The following is an 18,601-nucleotide window of genomic DNA, read 5'->3' on the forward strand; positions in this document are numbered from 1 at the left end:
AAGTGAAACTTCAGTAGCTCAGTAAATGTATGTATTTTTTAATTGGCAGCTCATTTTCTAGAAAGCATCAAAATATTAAAAATAAAGCATACAGTCATGCTATTCTCAGTTGCCACTACATTGTGCCATGTTTTATATACCTTTCATTGATTTCCTCAAACGACTTATGAGGGAATGAGAACAGGAGAGAAAGAAAGAGAGAGAGAAAGAGAGAGAAACTAATTAACGACAAAAGGAAAAGCCAACCAAGAGCATTAAGATTATGCATGTTCTATAACTTTTTAGCTTTCCTGAGGTTATTTCTTTTGGGTGGCTACAGCTCCAACAGGAAGGAAATCAGTGCCCAGAAGGGGTGGCGGGATCTGGGCAGGGACAGAGGGCGCTTTAGTTTCCAGTTCTGCTCTACTCTCTGTGCTAAGGAAGGCCAGCAGTGAATTCAGCAGCAAGGCTGCTCCTCTCTACTCATTAACAAATGGCTTAGCTTCCAGAATAGAATTCTCCAAAGAAAAAGGACTTCCATTTGTTCAATGTGGGGTATATACCTAAAATGTAACCAGTAGTTATCTCTGAGTGACACCTTCTTCTGCTTTTCTGTATTTCCCAAATTTTCTAAAATGGATACATATCACTTTCATAAGCAGGAAAAAAAATGCTTTCTTTTTTACAATTTGTTCTAGAGAAAAAATATTCTTATCAAACAAAGGTAAAGTTCTTAGGGACAGAAAGAACTTCATTAATGTTATACTTCACAAGAGGTGCCTAATTTTAAAAGATTAAAGCTTAGCTTGAAACATAAAGAAAACTGAATGATTTTCAGTCTCTCTTGAAGATGCCATGTCCACCTCACTCAAATTTGTCCTGGCTGGAAGTATCCCCAAGTCAAAAGCCTATCTCCAGACTTTACTAGAGAGCTGGGATGACTGGGGAACTTTGAAAGGGAGGTGTCTACCATCAGAAGATGGTGCTTTCTCCCAGTTTGACAGTTAGGTGCAGGACTGGCCTATACTACTCCTGGTTAATCCCAGTTCCGTGGAGAACCAGTACGTTACTGAATATTCTAGGGAATTCAGAAAGCAAAGAGCTGCCTCTGCAGTGCAATTTCAGGATCCCCCAGGGGAATTCCAGTCCACAGGATACTTGTTTGAATTAAGGAATCTGGTCCCCAGGAAGACCCTTGTAAAAACATCTACATGTTACATGAGAGAGGTATCACATTATGTCATCCTTTCTCTTGCTGCAAGTATACTGAAACGCTGCAAGTATACTCAGCCACTTGGTGAAGCCTGGAGGGAATGGTCCCTATGAGACATCTCTTCAGATTAGGGAGTAGGGGTGGAGAGGATGGGCCCAGAGGGCAGTATGAGGATGCCAGGCACTGGGAGGTCAGACCGGCACCCAAAGGGAAAGCACAGCATGAGGAAAGTTGTCAGGCTGTTTTCCTTCCCTCTTAGAAAGTGACCAATCCATGTAAAAGAATGAATGGATGATGCAGGGACCTGACTTCCATGTGTCCTTCAGCTGGATCTGGGTGTCAAGACTGTAAGGATTTTCTGGGCCTTTTCAATAGGTATCAGGCATGCCCTAATAATTTTTAAGCGTCAGAATTATATAAACCCCATACTTGGGGTTTATATAAAAATATAACTTGGGGATATATAAATAATCTTGGGGAACACTGAAAGATGAATTCTAAAAACTAGTCTTGCATGAGTAGAGCAGATACAGGGTGTCTGGGCCTGTTTTAACTGGTGCTTACCGTCAGGAAAACAGTCTCATCGAGCTCCTCTGCTTCTCTCACAATGCTCTCCAACGTGTCCTTGGCCGTGTCCATGCTCTGTAGAAAGTGGACCATCTGGTCATGTAAGAACTCCATCTTCTTTTTCTTCACTTCCTCAAAGCTCTGGGCCTTCTCATCATACTGTGCTAAAACCTTCTTCATCATCTCCTCATTCTGTTCTTCTAGCCTTTTCTCATTTTTACTACAGTTCTCCTAAAATATAAACAAACAAAACCACTTCGGAATGAAATCAGAAGTCTTATTTTCATGTCTTAATCTTTTCTTTTGAGAGAAACACTGGCCTTTCAAATAATTGACCTCTTATGTCTTGTTAAGAGAATCACAGATTATGAGCACAGTCTAAGTTTCCAACCCACCAACCCCCTTTGCCATAGTTAGCTTTGCAATAAAGTTAATTGTAAGAGTATTATCAAGAAGGATTTAGTTAACCAAACACACAAAAAAGATACTTGTGTGACTTGCCCACTTGCATCTCCACAGGATAAAACATGAAAATGGCATCACAGTGAATGAAGATCCCTGGCCTTCAGGTAATAGAAAGGGCTTAGTGCCATTTTCACCACTCCATTGAAATCACAGAGTGAGGAAGTGAGCAGCAGGATATTGGACAGGGAGCTACCTCCACAAATGCTCTCCAGGGGCCATGGGTGGGGGGTCCAGTTTCCACCACAGTAAGAGAAACTTCATTGCCTATCTGGACAAATCCAGATGCCTAACTGTCCTCACTACAGGGCTGGTGATAAGATGATCATATAATTTATAGTCTAAAACAGACATTTGGTAGGGGGCACTAGAAATAATTAGCAGGTGTTAACTGATCTACAACAGGAATTAAGCAGACCCCTCTCAAGCAAACTAAGATGCATAGTTGGCCTAATGATAAGGAAACTATGCACCAGCCTTCTGCAGGGACCCTCCGCCTCTTCTGATTGACCAGGGAGGATGCCTGGGCCATCTCTGCATATGGATGGAGCATTGCCCCTTCTTCACTGTGGAGGGAGCAGGGGCCAACAGCTAGGAGGGCATGAACTCATCAAAGGCAATGGTACCATGAGCAACACTCATTTGTCCTGGGCATGGACATTGGGCAGTGGCTTTGAGCATTTCTGCAGAGCTAGTTGGTAAAGGAAAAGATGGTGGAACACATAAGAACTCAGACCAATTCAAATTTTGGCTCTCAAGTTACTATCAATTTACTATGACCTTGGATAACATACTTAACTCTTAATTTCTTATCTATAAAATGGGAACAATATTAATAACCCTTGTATAGTTATTATAAGGATTAAATTGGATAAAGCATGCAATGATTTGTCCTATCATAGTAAGCACCCAATAAATGTGTATACGTTTTTAAGGGCAAGTCATTTATTAGAAAGGAAATGGTTTCACTGATTACACACAGATGGAAGACTTTCAAAAACTTCACTATTAATGGAACAAAACCAACAACAGCAAACCATATATGCACACACAATCCCTAATTCAGATTGTTCTGGTTCAGAAGCATTTCCTTATGATGACATGAACAAACCAGGTCAAAGTAAAAGGGATATGGTAACTTACCTCAATGGTGTTAAAAAAAGATTCTATCTGACTAACAAAGGCTTCAATCCTCAATGACTTTTCTTGTAAATTGTCAAGAAACTCTGCTAATTGGACCTGAAGAAAAAAATTAAGGTCTGCTTAGTATATGACATTTGAGAAAAGAACTGCAAGCATTGAGTTCTAATTTCCTTACAAGTTTAGTATGTTTGGTAAAGATTTACCATATCATGTTCACTAACAAATAAACCTTTAAATTTTCTTTGCTGCTTCATCTAAATTGAGTGTAGATAATTCTGTATGATAAACAATTAGGAAGTTTGTGAATACAAGCAATAGAAAGTTTATTTTCTTACACAAGAGGAAGGACTTCTTGTTGAGTAGGTAAGTTCAAAGCATACTTGTTTTAGTAAACTAGGGATTTGAATTCTTTCTCCTTAGTAAAGCCTCAATTTTTATATATTCTCTTCTTCTCAGATTGTAGACTTTTTGCTGAACTGGCCCAACATACCCAAGTAGTCTTCTTACATTTGTGCCAATGGCCTCAGATGTGCCTGGATCACCTGACTCTGAGAAGGTGATCAGAATGTCACCAGGCCAGAAGTTTAGCATAGCAAATGATGAAAATTGTCTACCACAGAGACCTAAAGGTTTTAGTAATCCTCAAAGAGTTAAAATACTCAAGGAATGACAGCCAAGTAGAAAAGGTATGGGTGATGGAGAAAGATGGTAGCTAACTTAGCCGTAGTTATAAACCCAGCTATACTACATCCTGCCTAACTTAACAAGGAACAACACAGAGGCACCTGGGTGGCTCAGTGGTTGAGTGTCTGTCTTTGGCTCAGGTCGTGATCCCGGGGTCCTGGGATCAAGTCCTGCATCAGGCTCCCTGCGAGGAGCCTACTTCTCCTTCTGCCTGTGTCTCTGCCTCTCTCTCTCTGTTGTCTCTCATGAATAAATAAAATCTTAAAAAAAAAAAAAAAAGAAACAACATAAGTAACAGAACTTCGGCTGCCTCATCCACTGTCCACAGAAAGATGGAGAAATTACACAGATGGAAGCCTCCTCAGGATCTGGTGTCTGCTCCCCTCTGTAGCCCTTGCCTGTTCTCCACAAGCCTCATCTTTCCTTGAACTCTTCTCACCTATGTGCTTTTTCATGTGGTATTCCCTATCTCTAGAATGTCTTCCATGCCCTTGATTGCTGGAAAAACTCTATCCTACTGATGGCTCACCCAAGCTTCACCTTCCCTAACTCTTCCAGTCCCACTGCACCATTCCACCCACTCTCAAAAGATTCCTTTCTCAGAACATTGTACTCCCACAATGCTGTACTGATTTTGGGGGGCCATAAGTCCATCTTCTTTTATTTTTGTTTTCATTCTCAATGATTAGCACAGCTCCTGCCATGGAATGGGGGGTCAATAAATACTGAGAAAGAGAGAGAGAGTGAAGGAAGAAAATAAAAAATAAGTGACAAAAAATAAGCCACCACAGTGGGGATGGCAGAGGAGGTGAAGTAAGGACCTGTATGATCTGTAAATGCAGCCACCAGTTCCTGAATAATCACAAATGGCCTACTAGATGCTAGAGAATTCTCAAGTTTTAACCTTTTAAATTGACTTCTAATTTTTAAAAGTTGCCAACCTGCTCTTAATCTTCACAGTTGATTTAATGAAACAAAGCAGGTCTCTTTGGCTTTAGAGAACTAGTTTTCTACCTTTTTTAGTCATACTGTGTAGAGAAGTTTAGGGGTAAAAACTTCAAAATGGCTTCAAAGCAGGAGATATATCTTCTTGCTTTTGAAATTTGTTTTAAATTGACAATATTTAGACAGAATTATTTTTTAATTTCTTAAACTCAGAGATGAATAAACCATAATTAAGAACGCTGAAAAACATCTAGCCTTCTTTCTGCTGACAGTGCCTGGTAGTTGTCAGTTAACAAAACCAAGTGTCATCACAGAATTGGGCACATTTCATTGCTAAAGCATCCAGAAGCCTGAGACTTCATTAAAAAAATTGCCACATCCTCTACCCCCAAACTTTATCTAGGTAAAGTTTCAACAAAATTTCACCTTGAAGAAACAGAACCAATGTTAGAGAATTGAGAAGTTTAAATTGGGGGGGGGGGGGAGATGCCAAGATTCTAACATGTCCTTTTTGAAATCAAAATGAGCCTAACAATCATTTAACAGTGACCTAATTGAATAATCATATTGAAAATTGCTATCATTAGCGAGGCACTGGGCCAAGCAATATGGATATACAGTCAAGAATATGAGGTCTGGCATCAGACAGACCTGGGTATCAATCCTAGTCTGTCTTCCATGACCTTGGGCAAATCATTGAAACTATCTGCACCCATTTCATTACCTGCAAATTGGTGATGATAACAGGGTTGTTATGAGGAGTAAAAGATACCTTGTGTATAAAAAACTTAACACAGTGCCTGGCACATAGTGAGTGCTCAATTCTTTTGATTACTTGCATTTTAAGATCATTCTGGCTAATGTAGGAGAGGATGGCTTGAAGAGAGAAGGGTGGGAATTCCAGGTAGAAGGATACTGAAAGTATGTAAGCATCTCAAAGACTAACTGCTTGATTTCCACTAATATCTCGGGAGAAACAGAGTATTTATAATCACATGCATAAGGATATGTATTGTGACAAACTTTTTAACATTGGGAGTCTATAGACACAGAAAGAATGCAAAAGCTCTCCATTTTTTATATTAACCTTATACCCAAAAAGGAAATACAGGGAAAACCAAAATTTAAAACTGTATTGAATATTTTATAGAACTTGCAATAAAATTGCTCAATGTAATATAAATCTGTATTTTTAAAGAATGATAGTGTAGATAACAGAAAATGAATTGTATTTTATGCTTGAAAGTATATTTTTCAATTTAAAATTATTTGGCTTTTTCAGATAATGTTAAGGGCTACCACCATAAGTCCCTCAGAGAGTGTGACCCTGTGTTATTTACACTGGTATTGCCAGAATCTAGAAAAATGACTGACACATGGTGTATGTCCAACAAACATAAGTCAAACTAATCTTAACTAGATGCCTACGAAAAACTTCTTAGCTTTCTTTCAGACTATTTTGCCTAAATATGAATATATCAAATATTGGTCATTCTTTAAGTTGAGAAAATATGAAAAAAATTAAATGTAAATGTATTATTATGTACTTATATACTTTAAAATCTTTTTACCTTTACAGCACTTATAGCTGTATCAAGTGTTGCAACCTCATGGTCTTTGTGCATGCCAAACATCTGGTCAACCGCAGAAATTGGGCTTTTGCAAGTGTAACAGTATGTGTCAATCTGGGACTTTTTCAGTTCCTTTTGTTCCTTCTCAGTTGCTAACTCTGAGGATAATTGTTCTTGTTCTGTCTTCTCTCTGCCCAACTCCTTCTGTTCAGCAGACATACTTTGTTCCACCTCACTCACAAATTCATTTTCACTGACGTGTTCAAAGGATTCCTTTCCTTGAGATAACACATCTTCAGGCGTGGGTTCTGAATACAGTTCCTCTGATAAAGTGTCTTGTGCAACCATTTCATAATTCGGGGATTCGGCAAATTCATACTCATCCTGAACAGGGCTGCTGTGAAGTCTGTCTTCACTTGGCTCCGGTGGGACCATTATTTTAGGTTCTTCTTGCAGTGTTTCTTGAACACAAGTTATGCCAGATGCAAGTTCTTCCTCTGGGAAGGACACTTGCACTGGGACATTCAGATTTACTTCTGGACTTGCACTTGCTGCTTCATTATTCTGACTACTTGTTTCATCTGCTCTCTCCAGGACATGATGGGTGTCTTCAAATGGAACTGCATAGCTTACCATCTGGGTAACCACTGTGACTTCCTCAGTGATGGGAGTTTTCCCTTGCAGAGCTTCATTGTCAAGGGTCTCCACAAGGCCTACTGATTCTCCTTCCCCATAAGTAGCTTTCTGTTTCTCTTCCAGATTCTTCTCCCCCAAAATAGTTCCAGACCTCCCCCAAATGTCCCCTTCTACAGCTATCGATTGGTATGAATCATCCTTACCAAATGTTTTTTCTTCCAGACCTTGGCCTTGGTCCTTTTGAGTTACAGATGTGTCATGGAGAATGTCATCTTTGAGTATGTACTTCTCAAAATATATTCCTGTTCCATCATCAGTGTCAGAATTCCTGCTTGGAAATGATGCCTCAGATTTCACACTGTCACCTTCAGAAGCTGTCTCCTCTTCCTTGTTTTTCTCTCCAACTGCTTGTTCATATAGGTCCTTGTAAAAAAATGCAAGTGCAGGTGGCTCCTCCAGAAGTTCTGGATTAATGGCTTTAGTGGTGGTAGGAAATATCTGGGTTCGTGACAAAACTCCTTCTTCTGCACCAAATAAAGGCATTCCAGGTGACTTTAAGTCCACATCTCTATTTATGCTCTTTGCAGCATCTTTGTCAGCTGATTGCCGGGTATCCAAAGGCTTCTGGGTCTCTGGGTGAGATAACTTGCTGTAGTCCTTTTCCATCCCATAGAAGCTTTCATCTAATTTCACCAAGTCATATTCATGTTCCAGGGCACTTTCCTCTGAACTTTCTGGGAAAGAGACAGTCTCTTCCGTAACTGCCTTTGGGAGTTCCACTTCAACATTTGATTTCCATGGAGCTTTTTGTTTTTCTGGGTCTGGGGAGATGTTATAATCAATCAATGTGTATTTTTCAAAATAATCTTCTTCACTGGGAACTGTGGGCTGATTAAGGGTGAAATCATCAGTTTCTGAATCTGTGGGTATCTCCCCTTTCAGGGTAAGAGATTCCTTTTGTTTATCTTCTTGCAGTGATGTAACTTGATCAGAATCTTCTAACGTAGTCTTTAATGATTTATGGCAAGAAACTGCCTCACTACGGTCATGAAGGGATACAGTTTTAAAGGAAGCCTTCTCTTCCAAATATTCTAACTTATCTTGCATTTGTTCACTTTCTTCCTGATCAACTGAAGAAATAAATGCAGAGGCATGAATATTCAATATCTCGCAGCCTTCAGAAATAATACTGAAAGCACTCTTTTGATCTTCTGAAAGTCCTGCTGGCTTACTAGTCACTGCAAAGTCTTCATCTTTTGCATACGTGTCTCCAGGCTTCTCGGATATTTCTCTAGGAGGAGCCGTTCTACCAGCATTGATTGCTGATGCATTCTTTATAAACTGAGCATAGTTGCTGCTTGCTGAAGAGCCTGGTTCACTTACATGGGCGTTTTCCTCAGCCTCCATGTGGTGCTTTGAAACAAGAACCGATTGTTTAAACATTTCAGATGTTAGATCTTTAGATGTTTGAAGAGTATGCACTGTATGCCTATCTGGAGTCAATTCTGACAGTGACATTTCTTGTTTCTTCACTGTACTAATTTCTGGGGAAGTTCCTGAAACAAGTGTTTGTGATTTCACAGATGACAACAAATATGGTGGGGTTTCTAAGCTCTTTGTTTCATCAAAAGGATGATCTAAAATCCTTTCACACTCTTTAGATGGAGATCCTTGTTTCATACTTTCTTTTGTAATATCTATTGAACTACCTTCTGATGGCTCTGCCACTGTGACCTGGCCCTTTTCTTCATTGTGACTTGCCGTATCCCTGCTTGACTTTTCCAGTGTCAGATTTCCTTCCTGAGGTAAAGAGTGGCTATCTCTTTCATCATGATAAGGAAGATCCACTGGAAGGAAAGTCGTAGTTTTCTCCACCAAAACTTTACTTTCTTCTCTTGAATGTGGTTGAGTTCCTACTGCCTTTGTTTCCCTGATCTCCGGGTGAGCCTCTAAGAGCACTGTTTCTGATTTTTCAGTAACTGATACAGTTTTAACTAATGAAAATGGCTGAGTTTCATCCAAAGAAGGACATAAGGAGATATCGGATTCTTCAGGCACAGACCTAACTACATTCACAGAATAAGGCTGAATTTCCTGCTGCTGCTTTCCTTCTGAAAATACTTGTGACAGCTTTTGTTTTCCTTCTTTCTCCTGCTTCATTATTGTGGATCTTTCTTTGTGGTCTTCATTCTGAGAGACTTGCTGCAGCACGGCTGCAGCTTTTGATTCTTCCAATTTAATAGGGCTGGACCCATGTGCAATCTGTGCCTTCCCTATTTTATTGTCTCTAAATTCTAATGGGACCACAGTTTCTTGCTTTTCTGCCAGTACCTTCCTTTCTGCCAAGGAATATGATCTGGTTTCCAAGTCACCTTTCTCCTCAGTTGGGCTAACAGACCTGAGTTTTGTTTCCTCTTCAGAAATTTTCAAGGAAGTAGGTTTTAGCATTTCTTTCTGCAGCCTGTCTTCACCCAGATCAATTAAACTGCATTTAGATTCTTCTACTGGCAAAATTATTGTCTCTGGCTTCTCTGATTCCTTCGTGATATTTTTACTTGTGAAGCTAGATGAGGCTGATTTTGGCTGTTGTGGCACCTTATCTACTGTATCAAATGAAAAGAGTAATTTTTCTTTTTGATCACTTCTTGGCTCTTCCCTAAGAATAGAAATATTCCATTTAGATGGAGCAGAAATTTCTGGCTTCTGAGCTTTTTTACTATCAGTAATGTGAAGAGGAACAGCATTTTGCACTTCGTCCACATTGGATTTCTCACCCATGGGAGAGTAAGATTGAATTTCATGATGTTCCTCACCATCACCAGAAGCAGCTACCAAGTTTAGGTCCATTTCCTCTGAATAGTCTCGGATTTCTTTTTTCCCATAATCTTCACTAGACACCTCAAAGATGGATTTTGGCTGTTGTAAAACTTCCACATTTGATAAAAATGTGGGTTTTTCTTCAGAGTCTTGGCCTTCACCAGATTTAACTAAAATACCTCTGGATTTTTCAGCAGGTTTAAGTTTTGCCTCTGGTAACAGATGATCAGCTGGTTTCTTGGTTGCGTTAAAGTCAGCTGGAGCTGCTCCTTCAGACTCTGCCATAGGCACTGCTTTTTCTACAGATGGACTTGGCTGAGTTTCTAAATCTTTTTCAGCAACTTTCTTATCTGAAGTGCTTGATCCAAAGAACAAACTGGACATCCATGATGTGAAAGATAAAATTCCTTTCTTTCCCTTCTCCTCGGAAAGGACTGGCTCAACTGCCTTTGGCTGCTCAGGCAAATTTTGTGTCACCTCAGGTGGCTCTGTGGGCTGAGGTTCTTCACTGTCTTGGATCGAGGAGAGGGGTTTTATTGGTGTGGGTATTTTCACTTCAGATGCTGGCTTCCCACTTTCATTAACATTATCTACAGCCTTTGACTGAATCATTTTTGCTTCTTCTAATGGCTTCTCTCCAGGTAAAGGAGATATATTTCTGTGTGCTTCTTTTTCATTGCCTGAGGCAAGTTCTGCATCTTCTGCTAGGAAATGGGCTGCTTTGGCGGGAGAAGGAATAGTTTCTGATTTGATTTCTTCCATTGATGGGCTGGATGCTGGCTTCTGGAAGATTCTTTCAGAAGGTAGTTTGATTTCTTCCTGGCTGACTTCTTTGCAAGGCCTGGAAGATTCTGTGTTTACTTTCTCCAGTATCATACTTTCACTTCTGATAAAAGAGAAAATCTGCTTTCCCTCTGCTTCATTTATCTCTACATTTCCAATTGGAACTAAAGATTTTGGTTTGGGGGCCAACTTTATTTCTTCAGAAGAGTACATTTTAGTTGATAAGGCCTCCATGTCACCACTAGAGGTACTGAGTGTAGATACTGGCTCTTGTAATGATAAAGGAATTTCTTCAGAATGTGGCAGAGGCTGCTTTCCAGTCTCACATGTATGGTCTTTATCCAGCAGAGCAGCCTCGAGCTGTTTAACACCTAGATCTTGTTTATCTGCAAAAGACATGCTTACATCAGGTAATTTAACAGCTTGATCTGAATGAAGTGCTTTTCCGGGCTTCTGTTGTTCCTCAAGGAGGTCAGAAGAAACTACCTCTGATGGTTCTATTATACTCTGGGGCACACGGAATGAATTTGGTTGGTCTCTTTCTTCACTTAGTTTCATTTCAGTGTCTCCTATCACTTGTGTCTTTGGAATTCCTGCTGACAGTAATGGGCTTATTTCTTGCTTTTCTCCACTTTTAATGTCAGCCAAATGGTTCAACTTCTCTGATAATCCTTTTAAAGAAAAAGTGTGTGGCTGAAGTTCTTTGAAGCTGTCTCCTTCAACTAGAGGGGTCAATGCTTCTTTTGACCCCAAGCTGACTACCTTGGGGGAGAAATATTTAACTTCTTGAATCTGAGGCTCCTCCTCTAGGCATGATAAAACCTCTGAAATTTTAGGGTTGACTATAGCTGGCACATGATGTTCCCTGTTTTCTTCTTTTCCTTCTCCTCTGCCCCCAAACTCAGCAAAGCCCTTTTCTAAGACAGAATCCTCTGTTTCAGTTATGGGAGATTTTATTTGTTTTGTATCTATGGATCCATCTTGCCCACCTAAACTACAAGTGAATTCTGACTCAGCGCTTGGTAATTCTGATACTTGGTGTGGCCTGTCTTTCTTTTCAAGTTCCAAAGAAAGCTCTGCCAGAGAAAGATCTTGTTTTTCTGACAGGAAATCTCCCTGAGCTGTGGAAGATGGCTCCACTGCCTGTCTGTTCTTATCATCTCTGGGGGTTGAAGTTAAGTCTGCTGACACTAAATTTTCCAGCTCAGGAGAAGAACTTTCCATTTCCTCATTTTTGTCTTTTGGAACTGTATGTTTGGGTACAGGTGACATGTTTTGTGAGGAAGGAAGTTCAATTTCTTTTTTCTTCACCTCACCACCTTCGTTGAGCAAAAGCACATGTTCAGGACCTGACACCTCTGAAGCAGACACAGAATTCTTTTTCTGTGATAAAACCAGTTGCTCAGAGTTGAGGACTGTAGCAAATGAAAGACCTTGTTCATTTTCTACCCTCTCATCCTTTGATACATCTGAACGCTGAGAAGACAATGCTTTGGTTATTGGCAACCCAGGTTTAACTTCCTCAGTTTCTACGTTGGACAAAGAATGCTCTGGTAGAGAGGATATTCTTGTAGGTGAATCAAATTTAATTTCTTTCTCTGCTTCTGACCAAGCTGGACGTTCGGATGCAGCAGTTTCAGTGGGAGAAGTAGTTTTCCTTGCTACCTTCTTTTCTTTAAAAAGTGAATCCTCATCTATAGATGTCACCAGTGGTGGCAAACCACTTCCTAATTCACTCTTTTCTACTTCTGTTACGACTGGATGTTCTATAGGCGTGGTAAAAGATAAATCTGTTGGGGTTTCTTCTCTTGCTAACTTGGTTAAGCTTGAATCATGCTGAGTTACAGAGGTTGTAGTTATTGAACAACTGGGTTCAATTTCTTCCTTTCTTTCTTCTGAAAATTCTGCTGCAGGCAGTCCAGGTTCCGCTTCCTCTTGCACTCTTGGTGGAGTTGAATGCAATGCTCTAGATGTATCAGCTATTTTAGGGTCGTGTTTCACTTGCATTTTTACAGCTGATAAAATCTCAGGTCCAGACAAAGACGTGTCCTTTAGAGGTGAATATGGTTTTATTACTTCAGGCTCATTCTCTGACAACATCCTCGGTTCTAGTTCAGATGTCACATTTGGAGCTAAATTGGGTTTTACATCCTTCTTTGGCTCATCTACCGAGTCAGGCAGAACTGAATATTTCATTCCAGACCCTAGAACATTTGGAGGCTGAGGCTCCATTTCTTGATCCCGTGATATATGTGCTGTAGCTTCTTGAGAATCAGGCACAATTTCTTCCTTACTTTTAACTTTTAACAAAGCCATCTGTTCATTTGCAGCTTTTGGAGTGAGCGATGCTTTGGCTTCTTGTTCCTTAGGAAGTGCATGAACTGAATCAGGTGAAACTGAATATTGAGCAGAATGCAAAACAGGTTTGATGTCTTCCTTTACTGGTAATGATTGTGCAGGTAAAGAAACAGGTGTTGCAACTACTGATGAGCTGGTCTGAATTTCTCCCTTCTCCGTTTCACTGGTTAAATATGGTGAAATCGAGTCTTCAGACTCAGATTCTGAGAATGCTCGTGTCACCTGCTGCTGTGTCCAAATGAGATATTCAGATACAGATGTTGAGGTTGTTTGAGCATCTGGCTGAACTCCCGTGATCTCCCTTTTATTTGTGGAAGGTCTCAAGTCTTCAGGTACAGACATTGAAGGGGAAGGTTTGTCTTGTTGCTTCTGTGATGAACTCAGGTGCTCAGGCACGGGTGTGGCAGCCGTCGGCACAATGTCTTCCTCAGTTATTGCAGATATTGCAGTTACCAGAGAATCATGCTCAGATTCATTTTTCTTTGTTTCTGGGATCCTATATGGTGGGATTGAAACTTGTGATGCTGAGTCTGGTGAAAAAAGTTCAATTTCCTCAGTGTCTTCATCTGATAAAATAGTGTGCTCAGATGGTGATGTTAAACATATTGGAGAATCACACTCAAATTCTCTTTTCTCTGCTTCCTGAGTTGCATAGGGTGAAAATGAGAATTCTGACACAAATGCCGAGTCTGGAGAAAAAGGTCCAATGTCTTCTTGCTCTTCTTCTGAGAAATTCGTGGGTGAAGAGGCACCTTTTAGATTTAAAGGGGATCTGTGGACAATTTCTTCTTCCTGTGATTCCGGTATTACATATGGTGGTACTGAAAATTCAGAAGTCGAGGTGGAAGAGGGTGTGTACTCCATTTCTACTGTCTCTTCTGATAGGACCACATGTTCAGATGAAGTGGCTGTAAATGGCAGGGCCTGGCATTCAGAAGTCTGCTTAGTTGTGGATGGTGGGAGGGAGTGTTCAGAGACAGAGGCCACATCTGGGGAATATAATCCAGTGTCTTCCTTCTTTTCTTCTGACAAAATCATGTGCTCTGAAACACCTTTTGATTTTAATGGTGACACATCATCAATTATTTTCTTAGAGGGTTCCTGTACTGCACTTGGTGGAACTGCATTTTGGAAAGTCGATGTTGAATCTGGTATGAAGTGCTCACTTCCTAGGTCCTCTACTTCTGACAGGACCCCCTGTTCTAATGTAGCAGTTGAAAATAGTGGGGCCTGGCATTCAGAAGTCTGCTTAGTTGTGGATGGTGGGAGGGAGTGTTCAGAGACAGAGGCCACATCTGGGGAATATAATCCAGTGTCTTCCTTCTTTTCTTCTGACAAAATCATGTGCTCTGAAACACCTTTTGATTTTAATGGTGACACATCATCAATTATTTTCTTAGAGGGTTCCTGTACTGCACTTGGTGGAACTGCATTTTGGAAAGTCGATGTTGAATCTGGTATGAAGTGCTCACTTCCTAGGTCCTCTACTTCTGACAGGACCCCCTGTTCTAATGTAGCAGTTGAAAATAGTGGGGCCTGGCATTCAGAAGTCTGCTTAGTTGTGGATGGTGGGAGGGAGTGTTCAGAGACAGAGGCCACATCTGGGGAATATAATCCAGTGTCTTCCTTCTTTTCTTCTGACAAAATCATGTGCTCTGAAACACCTTTTGATTTTAATGGTGACACATCATCAATTATTTTCTTAGAGGGTTCCTGTACTGCACTTGGTGGAACTGCATTTTGGGAAGTCGATGTTGAGTCTGGTATGAAATGCTCACTTCCTAGGTCCTCTACTTCTGACAGGACCCCCTGTTCTAATGTACCAGCTGAAAATAGTGGGGCCTGGCATTCAAAGGTCTGCTCAGTTGTGGATGGTGAGAGAGAGCGTTCAGACACAGAGGCTAAAGTCTCAAATTCCTCATTCTCCTCTTCTGAAAAAATTGCATGTTCTGATACACCTTTTACAGTGGATGGAGAAACTGACTCTACTTCTTGCCTCTCCAGCTCATGGTTCAAATCCTGTGGGACTGAATATTCTGATACAAAAGCAGAATCAGTAGAAACAGACTCATTTTCCTCTCTTTCTTCCTCAGATGAAGCGACATGTTCAGGTATTGATGTTTTCAGTGATGGTAAAAAGATCTTCTCTTCTTTCTGCTCCACTTCAGGGGCCAAATATGGTGGGAAGGGCTTCTCAGAAATAGATGGACTCTCTGGGTATTCAAGTTCTATGATCTCCTCTTCCACTAAATTAGAATCTTCAGGTTCAGGGGTAGCAGCTATTGGTAGAGAAGTTTCTACTTCTTCTTTCCTTGGTTCCTCTAATACTGGAGGTTCAGAAAGAGAAATGGGTGGCTCAGGAATGTTTTCTTTCTGCATTCCTTTGACATCCAGATGAGGAGGGGTTTGTTGTTCAGAGACTGCTTCTGCCCTTTCTGGTGAAGTCAGGTCTTCTGTCTCTATGCCAAAATCTTCCTGGATGGATGCTGCCAAACCTAGTGCACCTGTTTCCAGAGAATCCTTTTCTGCTTCCAGTGAAATAGAATGGTCAGCAGAATACACATCTTCCTTCTTTACCTCATCCACTAAAGGTGGTAAGACTGAAAAGTCATGCTCTGAAGTCACAATTTCTTGTAAATCAGGCTCAAATTCTTCCTTTGCTGTTTCCAGGAACCCAGTTGTAAATGTATCAGGTATAGGAGAGGAAGGCTCCATTTCAAGGAGTTTTGCTTCATTGCCTGGCTGTTGTGGCACTGACTGAGGAGGGCTGAGCTGAACTTCTTGTTCTGCTGTGTCATTACTTGCATGAGAAGAAACTGTGTGCTTGGAGACAGATGTGGCCTTTAGGGGAGAATCAACGTAAATTTTCTTTTTATCTTCATGACTGAATATGGAGGTCAAGGACTCTGATCCTTTAGAGAGTGCAGCTTTCCAGGGTGAAGCAAGCTCTTTTACTTTTTCGTCTTCTATGCTTTGGGCTACTAATTTGCCTGTTTGGGAAACTATATTAGAATCATGATTGCTCATATCTGGCTCTAGACTAATGGATGCATCTTTCCCCTTCCTATAATGAATTTCTTTAATTACATAACCCTTTGGCAATGTTCCATAAAATTGTAGAGGAATTAATTCTTCTTTAACTGAGTTAAACATCTTAATTTTATATTGTACTGTTCCTATGTAGACTGGCCTTAACACTAAGGGCTTGTGTTCTTTGTATATTGCCCCGGTAATAGGAGGTGTACTTGAGGTGGTCTTCTTTTTTCTCATTTTATCATAAATGCCAGTAGATGACTTCTCTTTCTGGGTCTTTAGTACCTGGATTTCTGAAATTAAAGAATTATCTTTTGTGTTTGCTGGAACATCTTGAGATTCAAGAGAATTTCTTTTTTTGTTGCCTTTCCGACGCAGTGATGGTGAGCCACGCTTTGACTTGGGTGCTCTTTTCCGAACCTTTTTAACTTCATCCACTATAAAGGAAACATTTCCTGGAGGGGAATTCAGAGTTGACCCCTCCAGACTACACACACCCGAAGTTTGACTCTCTTCTGAGGCCCAAGGAGTAGAAGACCTGCTTGAATTGGTCTCCCACGTTATTCCACTATCTTCCCGTTGAACCGTCACCATGGAAAACGAGGGGTCAGATATGATACACTTCTGCTTGGTCTTGCCCTCTTCATCTTGGTCTGATAAACTAAAGTAAGCATTAATATTATTAAAAATCATATATATTAGTAATAAAATAACAGCATATTAATTATACATGGAAACAAGTCAATATCCTATTTTTACTAGGTAATGGATTAATGTGAAATTTACAGTATACAAATATTGACATCCATATCAAAAATGGGTAAGTATGCAAACTAAAGTTTAAAACTTGAAGTCAGGACATGAAATATAATAACACATCCCAGCTGGAATGATTCAGTTCACTTCCTACCTTAATTGGGACTGTTCCCCAGACCTCCCGTGGCTCACCCAATCACTTAGGCTCACTCTGTGGTCACCAGAACCTTCATCACAGGCCTTCATCATCTGTGCCCTCTCTGTTACTACTACCACACCCTGACCTAGCTTTTTTATCATATCATTTCTAGTTTATTTCATTAGCTTCCTAATGTTTACCTCCTACCCTCTCCATCCTTAACCTACCCTACTCCTCCTTCCAGACCAACTTTACTAAAATTTTTCATCATCCCATTCCTTGCTTTTAAAATACCAGTAAATTCCTCATACTTGTAGAAACAAAAAGTTCAAAATACTTAACTTTATGATCCCTAGTTGACCTTATTTCCAAGACCCACTTTCACCCTATTCCTACCTTGTACATTTCTATTTTAACTATATAATTCACTGCCCAGTAAATATATCATGTGGACTCTGGATCAGAGCCATACAGGAAAAACATAGAGACATCCCCAAACAGCCTTCGGGCTGCGCATTTCCTCATTTGTAAGTCAGGGATCATAATAGAACCTACCTCTCCAGGTTGCTGTGAGGATTAAATTAGTTAATACACATGAAGCACCCAGGAAAAGGGCCTGGCATATAATTAGTGTTCACTGAACACTATCTGTAATCAGTTTTCCACACATCATTAGGAATCTGGATATACCCATTTTCAACTGCTACCGGTGAAAAGATGGTTTCCTTGGGCTGCTCTCATATGCTCTCAAGAGACAGCTGGCTTTGGCTGCCCCTTCAATTGCCAAGGGGCCTCTGTCTCAGACTCTGCAGCACTTTTCTCTGAAATTTTCTTATACCTCTTCCTCCCAGGTGCTCATTTACAATATTACAGATTCTTCCAATTACAATATTTTTAGGATTTTATTTATTTACTTGAGAGAGACTGAGGGGTGGGAGCAGAGGGGGAAGCAGGAAGCCTGACAGTGGGGCTTGATCCCAAAACTCTGAGAACATGACATGAGCCGAAGCTGACACTTAACCAACTGAGCCACCCAGGCGCTCCCCTCCATTTATAATTCTTATCCCTCATCTCACTCCACCTTTTCTGCATATCTAAATTCTATCTCCTCTTCAAGGCTTAGTTTAAAAACCTCCAGTGTTACTATTCCTGATCAGTTCAGCAATCATGTTTGCCTTTACTTCATAAGCATTAAGTTGCAGATTAAAACTCCAAGGGCTATAGGCTTCTAAGAATATGGCTATAATTTATGATAAACAAACTACTTTTATTTATTTATTTATTTATTTATTTATTTTTTTTACAAACTACTTTTAATAATAAAAAAAATACTGACTGGCATATACTTTTCTACAATAATAACAACAAAAACAAACAAACAAAAAAAAACTTTTCTATGCTAAAATACCACTAGGTGTAAGTATTAAATTAAGTATTAATTTTGATAATTATTAATATATAAGTGTATATATATATACACACACACATATATACTAATTACTAACTTTCTGAAAT

At 40.1% G+C, this 18,601-nt stretch overlaps 1 protein-coding gene across 3 annotated transcripts in view; it reads right to left on the reverse strand.

The window, feature by feature from the left end:
• CMYA5 (cardiomyopathy associated 5) overlaps positions 1-18,601 on the reverse strand; it is a 93,113-nt gene that overhangs the window by 37,313 nt on the left and 37,199 nt on the right. For 2 of the 3 annotated variants that reach the window (XM_041751658.1, XM_041751659.1), the window contains 4 exons: positions 6,565-16,852; positions 3,365-3,460; positions 1,757-1,990; positions 141-163 (listed from right to left, as the gene is read on the reverse strand). In XM_041751658.1, coding sequence (XP_041607592.1) covers positions 141-163; positions 1,757-1,990; positions 3,365-3,460; positions 6,565-16,852 — 10,641 coding nt within the window. The remainder of the gene's footprint in view (positions 1-140; positions 164-1,756; positions 1,991-3,364; positions 3,461-6,564; positions 16,853-18,601) is intronic. The other variant, XM_041751661.1, reaches the window with a different exon arrangement.

The sequence above is a fragment of the Vulpes lagopus genome, chromosome 4 (genome assembly GCF_018345385.1).
Source record: "Vulpes lagopus strain Blue_001 chromosome 4, ASM1834538v1, whole genome shotgun sequence".
Taxonomy (NCBI): domain Eukaryota; kingdom Metazoa; phylum Chordata; class Mammalia; order Carnivora; family Canidae; genus Vulpes; species Vulpes lagopus.